This window comes from Antechinus flavipes, chromosome 1, assembly GCF_016432865.1.
Source record: "Antechinus flavipes isolate AdamAnt ecotype Samford, QLD, Australia chromosome 1, AdamAnt_v2, whole genome shotgun sequence".
Classification (NCBI taxonomy): domain Eukaryota; kingdom Metazoa; phylum Chordata; class Mammalia; order Dasyuromorphia; family Dasyuridae; genus Antechinus; species Antechinus flavipes.
In genome coordinates this window covers 125,880,379-125,894,514 of record NC_067398.1, presented here as the reverse complement: position 1 = coordinate 125,894,514, position 14,136 = coordinate 125,880,379, and the positions used below count along the sequence as shown (strand labels likewise).

Below are 14,136 nucleotides of genomic sequence, written 5' to 3'. Positions count from 1 at the left end.
CAGGAATCATTGGATTCCCTGACAATGAAGTCAATAAATTGCTTTTGGACTATGTCTTGGCTGGTGAAGGAGGTGTATGTGTGGTTGTGAATTGATAGTTATTTTTTATACCTTCCTTCTAGGACTCATGGAATCTTTATAGCATTTTATTTATTCATATTGTTTGTTATGTTACTACTTGCTTATATGATATTACAACTTGCCTGTGTGATTCCTCCCATGGTAATGGATTTAACCACTGGTATATACCTGCTTCAATTAAAACAAAAGAAAGGGAGGGAACCAGTTAACAATGTCTGCTTCAACTCCCCATCTCCCCTAAGGGCTTTCAGCCTTCCTGAGAAGTCAGGGGATAGTGACAACCTATTTTGAGATTGAAGCAGAATGATACCAGGTGGAAGAGTGATACCAGGTGGCAAACTACATGCAATAGCAAATTGTTTATGTGATCCCACGTGCTAAGGTTTTGTTACATTATAAAAAGGGGAAAGCCCTTGAAACAAACAGACTCCATTTTTCCACCATCCTCAGGAATCCCACCTCATCACTTCTCCACTAGGAATGTATATTTTAATCACCCCAGTGTGGGGGCTCTAGAAAGCATGGTACATTTTGTCACCCCAACTTGGGGACTCCAGAAAGCAGGACACAACAATATGGAATGAGAAGGTGTGAATAGATCCCAACCTGCATCAGTAGAAGGAGTACTCACAAGGGTGAAGTATTAATCCACTGGTGGATTAAAGTATTCAGTGTAGTTAGTTGATTCCCTTTCTGTTCTCTAAAGTAAATGAACTCTATGTACAGTCAGACAAAAATAAACATTTGCCAACATTCCCAAAGTTACTATAAAACAGATCATAATAAGTACATAAATTGGTAACTTTTTATTGATTCCTAGAATAGACATAGCATTGATTCAAAAGTTCTAAAAATATTACAGATCAGATTCTGTATTACCTTTTAAGGGAGATACTCTCAGATATATGCATTTCACAATTGGCCCAATAACCATGGAAAATAAGTATGATGGATAGAGAAAGGTAAAGTTGCTTTCCAATATTCCTTTAGTTCGTGCCCCATCTTCAATTTTTTACTAGATGTTTGGAATAAGGAACCAGACATAGGGACCCTGAGAGAAAGAGTGAGCTATTATCATAGATCATCTTTTAGACTGGATGTTATCATATAGTTGACTGTCATAATATCAATGTACTGTAGTTAAATACAAGTTTGCTGTCCCTTTGTTCATCAGAAAAACACTAAAATTGAGGTCCCAGGAGATGATAGCACAGGAGAGTGGCCCTCATACACTTATCTCGAGTCTTCTTCCAAATCCAGTCCTGTAGATGGCCCTCTAATAGACCTTATCACTCCGGCATGCAAGTCAGGCTCTGGAGGAAATTATGGATGAGCAACAAGGACTGGAGCCAGAAGCAGAGCTATAACCACTTCTAGTGCCAACAAATGAAAGAGACAAAAAACTGGAGGGGAAAGCTTGACTGGGAGTGAAGGCTCAGGACAGAGTTAGGGCTAAAAGGTTCAGATATTAAGTGGTCATATAGTAAGATTAGAAACAAGGCCAAGGGACAGTCCCTGAGGGAGGTCTGGTGAGGGCCTTTCCACTGTGCTGTCAGTTACAGGTTCCTCTCAACTGCCCACCCTAGAAATTCTATTCCCACTGAGTGCGAGCGGATTGTGGGACAGTCACGAAGTAGAACAACCTACAAGACCACCGGAGAGGCTTCCCTAACACTCAAGCCAGGAAAAACAATCACGGAAAATGATTCCCAAACCAAATTGTGTCTAATATCTCTCTGTTTTCACTTGATTAATGGACCCAGGCTCAAGGAGAAGAGTTCCTTTGTCCTGCGCCCTGGGTCCGAGCCCCACTCTCTATACTACCATCATCTTCTCTGGATGCTGTGGTCTCCACTAAAGGGACAATACAAGGTGAAATGCAGCCATTTTGTTGGTCAGCAGCAGCTCAGAAGCAAGATGTCTTAGCGGCAACATCCAGTAACGCGCTCTTTGCCAGCACCCACATCCCAGATGGCTTTCAGACCTTAGTGTCAGCCAAGTGGAGACAGGGCTTACTATTAGAAAATATCGTGAGCAATTTGTGAGAAACTTGTGAAACTGCTTTTTTTTTTTTTTGATTCTTCAACCTAATCATTTGTGTTTTAAAAAGCTGCCTCTGGATTCAAGTAAAAGGGGGACAGTGAAACAACCAGATATGGCCTGCATCATGGAGGAAACTGGAGGTGAGGAACATCATCTTCTCAGACATATCTCTTGTGTGGGGGGGTGGGGGGGAGATGGAGAGAGATGTAAGAGATAGAGATAGAGATGAAGAGAGACAAAAAAATCAAAAAGAACAGAGCAAAAAAAAGAGAGGGAAGAAGAAAGAAAGTAGGAAGTTATGAGCCTTAAATGTTTTAATACATTATATGCTAAAGGGAGGTTGAGTAACCAATTTTACTTCTTTTGTTACAGCATATCTAGACTAATATTAATTTGTATGCAATTGTAAACATCTCAGATACTGTTTAGAGCTTTCTTTCTTTTTAAAGGTTTGCAGACCAACAGGGAATTATTTTTTTAAAAGAAAAATTCCTGATTTAGTTTTAACTATTTTTGACTACTCTAAAGATAACTGAATAAAGGAGGGAGTGTTCAGGAGATTTTTCAAGTAGCAAGCAGAGAAGAATTTGAAAAAAGAAAGAAATGATACAGTCAGTACAGTTATGAATGTTCCAAAGCAGTGGGTCAGTTTCTAACCTATTTCTCCCTGAAGTATATAATAAACAGAAAGAGAAAACAGTCTTTTAACGAGAACATTGTTAGATGAGAAACAGAAAAACCATTGGTCCACCTTGAGGAAGTGTGTATCTGGTTTAAGTAGCTATTGAAATTAACTCTAAATGAAAACTAAAAAAGTATTTTTCTATCCAAAAAGATCCTCCTTAATGAGACATGTGTAGGACTTTGGAGACTGTGGATTTCCAAAATAAACTGTTTAAAACAGATTTTAACCAAAAATATACTGCCCATTTCAGTTCTTTATGTTTTATAGTGGGGAAAAAGATATACCCATGCCCTATTCTTTCCTCCACCCATAAAACAGAGCATGATAGTAGATTTAATTAATAGTTGTTTGATTACAAAAAATTAACCTATAAGAATTAACTAAAGAGAGGTTCAGCATAATTTTAACCTTTTATCACCAAGTACCTCATTTCTTCAATTTAAACTGAAGTTGTAAAGAAAATGATCCTTCTGTCTTGGAATGCATTAATTAGCCTTTACAACCCTTCATGGCTTCCAACTGACAAAATTATATTATTTACATAATTTCTAAGCCTAAATGTATGTCTCTTTAAGAAGTCTAATATTATATAGAAAATTTCAGATTCAGAAAACAAGTAAATTAGGAATGGTCATGTTTTCCAGAAAGCAAATGATTAAATTCTTTTAAAAAGTGAACCTCCCTTTTAAATTTTAGTTGTGATTTGATTAATGTATAACCTAAAGGGACATATCTAGTATATACAAGGTGGTGAGATCCAGAAATATGATTGTACAATGGCATTCATGAATTTTATATCTCAAGTTTGAGTGAAAAAATGAATTGGGAAATTTTATTGTCTGCCTTGATTAATCTATATACTTTGGGACCACTAAGGTCCAGTTTTAAAGATAGATAGGGGACATCTACATGGTCTGATGTTATTGGTTTCTTTGAGGGGTGGTCTTGTACTCAAAAGCCTCTCCCAACAGGTATAACAAGGTTTGAAATTCCAACACTTCAAGAAATTTATTCCTTTGATCATTGAAGATTATATAGTCTTTCAGAATATTTTAATAAGATAGTAATTACCAAGAAGAGTTTACACATTAAGATATTATCAACTAACATCAATGATAATTGTTTTAGAGCAAGGTACTATGGGAACAAAACACAGAAGAGCTGCCTAGACAGAAATTGAGGATGGGGATGAGAGGATATTAAAGGGGGAAGATGAAAGATTGCCAAAGATGATTTTTCATAAGGACGGTCACGACTAATAGAACTAAAGTAGTCAGGAATAAAGCTATAGGCAGGAGAATTAAAATTCCCATCAGATATCAGATTTAGTGTCTTTTGAATGTTGGAATAAGAAGAAATGAGTAGTCTCTTGCCTCCTTGATGAATAGAAATTGAGCTCCTTGTCTATTTCCTTTTTGAGGCAATAGGACTTAAGTAACTTACTCAAGATCACACAACTAGTAAGTGTCTGAGGCTGGATTTGAACTCAGATATTTCTGACTCCAGGGCTATCCCCTATGCCACCTGGTTGTCCCTACTTTGCCTGTTCTTCTGGATACCTTGACTTATGAATTGCATATTCCCCAAGTGGCCTTGTGACATAATAGATCAAGAGCTGTTCTTGACATCAAAAGGCTTGATTCAAGTCTTGTCTCTGGCACACACTAGCTGTGTGTCTATGAACAATATATTTAATCTTTCAATTCCCCAGGTAACACTCCAAGAGTACACATGGAGATGTGCTTCTGATGAATTACTGAAGGGAGCTTTAGAACCAAGAGTTCTTTGCATTAATGAAACCATGGGTCTGTACCAACAGGATTGCTGTTTAATACATTTTCATTGAAGGCAAGATCTATGTCCTTGCCATTTTCTGCAGAATACCCATCACACAGATCACAAGATTAATAGATCTTTGTCAAAATGTTTGCCAAAATTAAATTAAAACTTGGTAATGATTATCCCTGGGACATTTCAGCAGAGAGCTCAGCATCTCCTTTTGATTGCCTTACAGAAATTTCCAGAGATATTCACATTACTCTTGGTATGCTGGACAAAGAGGACAATGAAGGCAAGGTATGGTAAATTTACAACAATGCAATTGTAGAATCATAGATTGGTTTAAAAGGTACCCTTCATTATATATATAAAAGAATGGAAATTTGAAGAAAAATAACATCCTTGTTCACAGTTTTCAGATCTGTTGTAAAATTTCACACCAATCTCTTTTCACTAGACACTGTAATTTCTTTCCAAATTCCATTTATCTCCAGATTAGTGATACTTCATATGGTGCTATCTTTTCCATGAAACAAGCTTTAATAGAAATCTTAATTAGATTCAAATGATTACATTTAATGATATTTAATGATCACAGAATCCAGTTCTCTTCAGATTTAGTACAAAGGGCATCCTTTCCAGTGCCATTTTTGATGTCTTATTTCAAACCATCAAATTTATGCTCTGATTGCACCTTCATCACAGTGGTGAGGTGCTCTTATGTTCTCAAAAGCAGGGCTGGTGGAATATAAGCTCTAGTATGTCTTACCACGATGGAAAAGATTGAATATGCAACTGGCTGTAGCTAAGTTGAGATACAAGATTACCAGCAAAAAACTGCCCATCAAATGGTAGTTATTTTATTTATTTTATTTTTAACTTTTAGTGGAGAAGCTTTTGTCTTCTTAGAAGAAAAAAAGTACCCACTTTGAAGAAATTGCAGATTTTTTGAGGCATAGAAATATATAAACTATTGAAACATTGAAGTATGTGAGAACTATATTATGTGTTGATTAAAAATAATTAAATTATTCATTTAGTAAAATTAAGACTTCCATTGAAGCTGTTCATAGCAAGAAAGGGGAGAATAAGCCAATAAATCACCAATAATCAAATAACTCAAATAGAAAGCCTTAATTTTGTCATTAAGAAGTTCCTGGAAAAATCCCAAAATATTGTCCTGTATGGGGTTGGTTTTTGCTTGGTTTTTTTTTTGTTTTGTTTTGTTTTTTAAAATAACTTTTTTATTTACAAGTTATATGCATGGATAATTTTACATCATTGACAATTGCCAGACCTTTTGTTCCAATTTTTCCCCTCCTTCCCCCCACCTCCTCCCCTAGATGTCAGGATGACCAGTAGATGTTAAATATATTAAAGTCTGTGTGGGGTTGTTGCAAATCTCATCAGACATTCATTCTTTTGGGTTTCCAAGTCAGTTCCAACTCTTAAGAGACCCTTCTCTAGTTCTTCAATGAATTCATGACCTCATTCATTGATATAAACAGTCCCTCTCTCAATGGAGATTATAACTCATTTGTGCTCTCTTATCCTGAGTGGATTCTAAGTCATATTCTGCTATGTGTCTTCTAGAAAGTTTTTCTTTAAGCAATATATTGACTCTACAAGTTCTTTCGATATTTCAGAGATGTTAGTGTATCACCTGGACTGTCCATATGTTGTTCCTGTTTTGTCAGGTTCACTTCTCTTCCTAATTCTAAATGATGGTTCTTATGCTAGAGACATCACTGTACAATGGGTTAAAACCTGGTCTAACAATAATTGGATGTTAGAAGTGTTCAGACTTAAAAATGTAATGAAAGTCTTAGATTAGTAATGTTTGTACCAGCTTCAACATTTCTGTAGGTTTTTTTTTTTATAAGTCATCACATTATAAAATGACAAACATTTTGAAATTTTAAAATTGCTTTTAAAATTATCAAATTTTAGCATAATTATCTGAGATCATTGTGTGTTGTGATTTCATCTATGGCATGACAGAATTATCAACCTCTCATTCTTTTTATTGCCTCATTTATTATGAGCCACTTAAGACTATGAACCAAACAAGACAGTCTGATACCAAGAAATCCATGTATTACAAATTAGATAGCTTCACTTGATAGAACATTAGCTTAAAATAAACATTTAAGAATAATTTATTTTTACTGAGTATGGACAGAATTCTATTTCAGAGCGGAAATTATGCTAATTGTCAAGTGATCATATATAAAATGGCATTTAGGAAATAGGCACAGTAAGTGCTGGTTATATAAAGGTACCAGATACAAAGCATACACAAATATATGAGTTCATACATTTCACATGAATGTAAATGTATAATGTACTTGTTTGAATGTACTTGTTAAATTTCTTATATTTTAAATGTTCTTATTACACCATTAAAATCTTCATTTTAAAAAAGTTGGTGAGCTTAATGAAAATGGCAGCTTCAAAAAAAACAAAAACAAAAAAAAATACCCCTGGTCCAGAGTCAGAGCTGACATCTACTAGCTATGTGATCCTGGAAATAACATATAACATTTCAGTCCTTTGGGAAACTCAAACTCTAAGTTGTAGAACGGAACCATGCATCACTGAAATTCCATGTCTGAACTATTTCTTATATAAAAAAGTATTAGAAAATGTTCTAGTCGATTTAAATTCATTACACAGCTGATTTCTCCATTGTTTTTTTTTTTGAGCAACCTGCAACTTTATTCCTTTTGAGATGGTGGTATTACAAGACCCATAACTATATAGCATCATAAGAAGAATATTTTTGTTTTAAAAGATAGATTTCTGTATTGAGAAGCAATTTGAGATCATTAAAAAATACTGCACAATTTGAGCTATCTTAATCTTCAATTTTCAAACCAACTTTTTATTCATATTCAGAGTCTAGTTGAGATACGTAAAGTACAGATGGACTAACTAAACAGATTAACCATTCAATTGGATGTTGTAGTCTCAAGAATTTTCACAAATTTTTTTTCTTATATGAGTTGTTAGGTTGATCTCTTTTGAATAATCACACATCTCATTGATGAGGTACTATAATGTTTGGGGTCTTGGTAACAATTATAAAATTGCTGTCCACAAAAATTGATCATTTGGAAGACCTCAACTGTCAGATGTCTTTCATCACAATCTTGAAAATCCTGACAGGCATATATCTACTTTTATTATGCTTCAGTAACTGGAAGGATTGAATGGAATGATCTTTGTACTTGGATTTATTAAATAATCCTACATCATCTCAATGTGAGTATTAAACAATGTTGGAGGAGAACCTTTAGAGATATGCTTTTGCTCTATCAAGTCAAAACTTTTGAGGCATGAAGATAATTATAGTATAAGGAATGGACTTTTGTATTCTATCTTTTTTGTCAATTGTGTGGCTGTAAATATGTGATCTGCTATAGGAAATTATTGGTAAAACCTGTCTATATGACTCCTCATATTTTTATCACCAATATCCTACATACATTTGTAGACCATTCTTATAAAGAATATTATATTAAGATGAGAAATTGGTAATATGAATCATTAGTTATAGATATCCTCTTTGGCATTTTTTGGAATAGTGATGTCTGGTGTATTTTTCTTCATTCTGTTGCTATCTTCCCTAGCTTAAGATATTATATAAAATGAATGCTCAATGATTTCACATTTATGTTATCTCTAGTATGGAATTTCATCTGTGTAGTTGGTCCAATCTATTTCTTCCAAATTCAACATCTTAAATTCTTTTCTTTTTTCTCTTATCTTGGTCAAAATGTAGGTTCCATTGTTTTTAATGATGAAAATATATCATAGGATCAATGACAGCTAGGTGATACTTTTTATCTATTTGTCCTACTGACTGTTTTATCTATAAATGCCTTTACTGAAATAGTATGGCTTACTGAGTTCTCATGTAAAGCTTTCTGATGAATTGTTTCTTGCCACCGCTGACTTTCACTGTTTAATGAGGCAATATTGCTTATAATCTTCCAACATTCTTTTCAATAATAGTTAATAAATAAGTTTATAAACAAAGCTAGTTTTGTCTTTGACAATCATATTTCTCCTAAATCCATGGCCTCACTCTTGAGTTTGAGTGAGTAGAAGCCCCTGTACCAATGGGTGTCTGAGATCTCAATACCCTTCTCTGGGTACCCTTCTGTTCGCTCTGACTCCATGATTCCAGTTTACCTTTTTGTCATAGTTCACACTGTGATCCCTTGCCTCTTACTCAACTTTATGATTTTGTGCTAAAAATATAACCCATTATTTATTTATTCTTCAAATTTGATGTTGATATTACTTTTGCTCTAATTGATGATTTGACCACAACTAATGTTGATACAATTCCTACACCAGAAATTAGTAGCATTTCATCCTTTAAGACATAGTCACTTTCATTTCTTGTGTTATTGTCTTGTGTTTACTATATCTATTACTTCCTGATGCTTTTCTTCAAAAAAAAAAGTAGTTGTGATATATGGGTTTGAAACTTCTCAGTTCTCTACAAGTCTTTAATCACTTTTCTTAAACTAAAACCATATTTTCCAACATAATTTTCACTATCCTCCCCTGTTCCTTCACTCTGAGTATTGTTACATTTTTTCTTAAAGGACTATATCTAATGGTTTATAAAATTTTCCATCTCTTAAACCTTTAACAAAAATGTTAGCACAAAAGCTTTTAATTCTTTTCAAAGTGGACTTCTTGCTTATGCTCACTGTACCATGAAATAGTTATTAAGGTCTGGGTATATAATAAGAGCAAGTTCATGAATTCTTTTGTTTTCATCTATATAAGAAGAAGCTGTCAGTTATTTTTCCATTTGGCTGCTTTTGTCTTCTGATTTTGTTTATCAGAATAATGTCAATAGTAATGTCGTTAACTCTTCAAATAGTATGTCAGTTAGTTGGTCATTGGAGAAAGACCTCAAATTTTGAATAACAATGAAATTTTGATATTAACCATGAAGTTAATATTAACAAAATTTGTTGTTGAGTTATTTTCAATCACACCTGACTTTATGATCCCAGTTAGAATTCTCTTGGCAAAGACACTGGAGTAGTTTGCCATTTCCTTCCTCAGCTCATTTTACAGATAAGTAACTGAAGAAGAGCTGAATTATTTGCTTAGAGTCACACAGCTAATAAATGTCTGAAGTCAGATTTTTAACTCAGGAAGATGAGTTTTTCTGACTTCAGCTTCAGAACTCTATCCCTGTGCCACCTAGTTGCCCCTAAAAAGTGTGACATTTTTAGTGTCTCCTGTCCTATTTTCACAACTCCATTACAGAAGCATGACAGTGGTACATGAGATCAAGATATTCTCTGCTTTTTTTGTCCTATGCTTGGTCATGATCAAAAAATCCATAAGCCAGTAGTCAATCTACTGGAGGTGAGTCACTTTGTTTTTAATCAGGTTGGTCCTCTGACTTGTAACTCAGTGAGGACTGCCCTTGAAACTTTTGTAATGTGGTAAATCCAGTCATCACTAGCATGGTCTTCAGTGATCCCAGCTCACTTCCACCCTAGTAGACATCAGAGTAGGATTTTATGGAGGAATCCTTCTTATTAAATGTTAAATACCCCAGAATGGGAAATATGGAAAGACTTTTACAGGTTTGCCTTAATAAGCTGGAAGAAGGGGTGGTGGGTAAAAGAGCAGAGTAGAAAGAAAAGTGATTCTCCCACTATGCGTGGGTATAGTGAAAATGACCAGACCTCTGTGGTTTTTTTTCTCAGCAGCCTTTATACTAAAAATACAATCAATAGCTTTTGTTAATTGTTACTATAGCACATCTTCTTTACACCCCCAGGAAAGCTGAACAACTTGAGGATGAGAATAAAACCAGGAGAATTGGGTCAAAGCAGTAGCCACAGCTACAAACTATCCCAGATCACTCTAGCCTGAAAGATGTCTGAGAAATGTAATCCTTAGTAAACTTGTTGCTGCCTTAATCAAGTTTTACCACTCAAAAGTTTAATAAATAGAAACTTAGCATTAATATTGGTACAAAGAGCATGTGTCAGGTTGTCTAAGGTTATTACATTCATTGAAATCATGTTATTATCCCTTTATTAAAAGTTTCCTCTTTTTCCTAGAATGTTAGCATCTAAAGGGCAGATTCTGTTCTGTTTTTGCTTTTGTGCCCCCCAGAATCTAACACAAAAAATGGGTATTTAAATTCATTAAATTGAATTGATTTGATTTGATATCTAAACTAGCAGGCTTATTCAGATTTCTGGTAAATTAAAAGAATTCCCTTAAGCATATAGAAGTTCTTTTCACTCTGTTTAATAAAAGTGAAAAAATTCCTTCACTTTCATGGTATAATTCTCCAAATTTCTATTCTGTTCTTTCAAATCTCTTTCCTGGACCAGTAGCCCTCATTATAAGTTTTTCTGACAGGTTATATACATATATATATATATATATATATATAATTTCAGTCTTGATTTAAATTTATTAAAGTGTATTAATCAAAGGGACTTATATTTCCACACTGCTGATATATATTTAAAAGGTAAAACTCATATCTATTGATTAAATATTTAAAAAAGAATTTATTGTAGTGAATGCTAAAAGAAAATCACAAAGATTTTTATCTGGTTTCTATTTTTAGGAAAACTGAAGTTTGCCATTTTTTTGTTTTCAATACTTTAGTTTCTGACTAGTGACTGAGTCACATATTGAAAATAAGTTAGTTTCTTTGGTTGGCACCAAATGAGCTCTAGAATACATTTATTAAGCATTAAATATTTGTTGTTCAAAGTTCTCTGCTATGTCTTGGATTTGAAAGAAAGCAAACATGATTCATGGGAAGCCATCTAAGATCATAGAATTTATAGCTATAAGGGAATTTAAGGATTATCTATAGATTCATAAATTAATCTACAAATATTTATTAAGCATTAATTGACTAGGCAATCAGCTAGATGATGCAACATACAGAGTGCTGGACCTAAACTCAGGAGGACCCAAGTTTAAATCTAACCTCAGGCACTTATTAGCTGTGTGACTCTGAGCAAATCATTTAATCCTGATTGACTCAGTTTCCTTATCTGTAAAATGAGCTGGAGAAGGAAATGGCAAACTACTCCATTAAGTCTGCCAAGAAAACCCCAAGTGATGTCATTGAAGAGCCACAATAATAGGTTAGGTATTGTGCTATGCCCTAGGGATACAAATGCAAAGAACAAAACAATCCACATCCTCTAGAAGTTTACAATCTAGTATCTACCTGATTGTTTTATAGACTAAGAAGGTCCAGAGAGGATCACAGAATCTAAGAGTTCATATGTCATTTGCTCCAAAGAATCTTTACTATCTTTTAACTTGCTTAAGGTCATTTATTTAAGTAACAGAATCAGAATTTGAACCCAAATTCTCTGTCTCCAAATCCAAAAGTAATATTCCACAATGCTTCCATTCTTGATCTGCTATAGAGATGAGGCTTAAAAGAGTTACTGTACTAATGTACCTCTTCATGGGTTTAAATAAGGAGGTTATTCCCAACCTGGGGTAGAGTAACCAACAGGCTTCAAACTCCCTAGAAAGTTAGGAGAGTATCTATCCCAAGCACATGATGACCTTCCCCACTGCAATGGGAGATGATACAGTTTGTTTCAATGGCCATGAAGGTCATCGAAACCAATGTAGAAAGCTGAAAGCTTGGTCAGACATCAAAGAAGCTAAGATCATGCAATGCATGCCAGGCCATCTCCATTAGGACTGACTTTTGACTTGCCATGGAACTTCTTTGACTCTGGAAGAGAGAGTGAGACTTAACAACTCTGTACAACTTTGCTTTACTTAAATCTAATTCACACGATTAATTGCTTTAAATTTTTAAAGAGACTTGAGAATTAGTCTAATTCCTTCTCAGGCCTAAATCATCCCAATAGGATGAAATTTTTTTTGCTATTTTTGAAAACTCTCTATTCTAAACTCAAGAGGCAACTAACTAGTGGATAGTATTTCAGGCATGAAGGCAGGAAGACTTATATGAAGCAAATCTGGCTTCAAATACTCATTAGCTATGTGAGTCACTTAATGTAGTTTGTCTTAGTTTCCTTATATGTAAAATGAGCTGGAAAAGGAAATGGCAAACCATTCCAGTATCTTTGCCAAGAAAACTCCTAAGGGGGATCAGAAAAAGTTGTACATGACTGAAAACAATGGAACAATGGAACAAGTTCACATCTGCATTCAACCTGGGGACAGTTCCTTTCTCCCAATAACCTTTGAACACTTACATGGGATAACCATAAGTCAAATATAACTGAAAAATAACTAAACAACAACAACAAATAATAAACTCATCTTCATATTCAATCTATGAATGTAAACTATTGGAGAATAGTCAGGAAATGATATAGAAACTTAAAATTATTCTTTCTGGTGGAGATCAATAAGCATTGTTATTGACATCATATCTCTGAATCTCATCTGATTACTATAATTTCACATTAGTTTCTGTTTTCATACTTGTGTATTCACAGGAAGACATATACAGTAGTCTCGCTACCATTATCCAGAATAATGACAACTTGAGTAATTCAACTATTCAAAGAATGATTTTTCATGCCTCCAAGGACATGAGAAACAATGACGTAAGTAAAGTGGGGGTTTTTGTTGTTTTTGTTTTGTCAGTGTGGTCCGTATATATCCTAATGATACTGAAAGGATCCACTCAGATAAAATATGCAAAGTCTCTGTAAACCATAAAGTATTAATGTGAAATTATAAGATACCATCTCTCTTATTATGGCCATCATTATGGTTATTTCACAGGTCCCAAGAGAAATCAGAATGTTAGCCGGGGAGGTTTTAGTGTCTCTTGCTGACCATGATTTCAACTCTGTGATGGATGAAGTACAAAGACACTTCAAGATCCTGGAGCTCCCTGATGAATTCACTGTCCTTGCCCTGGCTGAACTGGCAACCAGCCATGGTATAGTCCTTCTGCCAGCCTTGCCATCTGGTTGTTGAAAAAAGACAAGGAAATACTTTCTCTAGGAAATAACCCAAACTAAACTAATTACCAGTGGTTCAGGTACCTTTCCATATACCCCTAAGCAGGGATGGCAAGCTGTATGTAAAAGGAGAAAGAAAAATCTACTTTTGTGTTATAGATTAAGATGCTATGATAGAGTTGTTCCATGTTGTCCATCTATAAAGATGACAGTGTTGACGCATCATCAGTAAAGTATGGAGATTTTCACTGGACAAGTATTGGAGAAATATTTTCTGAGATGATTTATCAATTCTATTTGGCCAAATTCTAGTGACATGTATTTGCAAAGTAGCTGATCAGGGCTGGGAGCACTTCCATGTCATAGGGAATAGTGCTAACCCTGAAATCTGGAAAACCTAAGTACAACTACTGCCTCTGAAATACTTTAGCTATGTGATTGATCAAATCACTTAATCTTCCCAAGTCTTGGTTTCCTCATCTGTAAGATGAGGATAAAAATATCTGAAGCAGCACTCTCACAGAGCTGTTGTGAGACTTAAATACTTTCTGAACTTCAAAGTGTTTT

At 34.6% G+C, this 14,136-nt stretch overlaps 1 protein-coding gene across 1 annotated transcript in view; it reads left to right on the top strand.

The window, feature by feature from the left end:
* The first annotated feature begins 1,704 nt into the window (after positions 1-1,704).
* Positions 1,705-14,136, top strand: part of MROH2B (maestro heat like repeat family member 2B) — an 83,112-nt gene continuing 70,680 nt past the window's right edge. The window contains exons 1-4 of the mRNA XM_051990345.1: positions 1,705-2,264; positions 4,824-4,885; positions 13,096-13,206; positions 13,388-13,547. Of these exons, the coding sequence (XP_051846305.1) occupies positions 2,237-2,264; positions 4,824-4,885; positions 13,096-13,206; positions 13,388-13,547 (361 nt within the window). The 5' untranslated portion in view covers positions 1,705-2,236. The remainder of the gene's footprint in view (positions 2,265-4,823; positions 4,886-13,095; positions 13,207-13,387; positions 13,548-14,136) is intronic.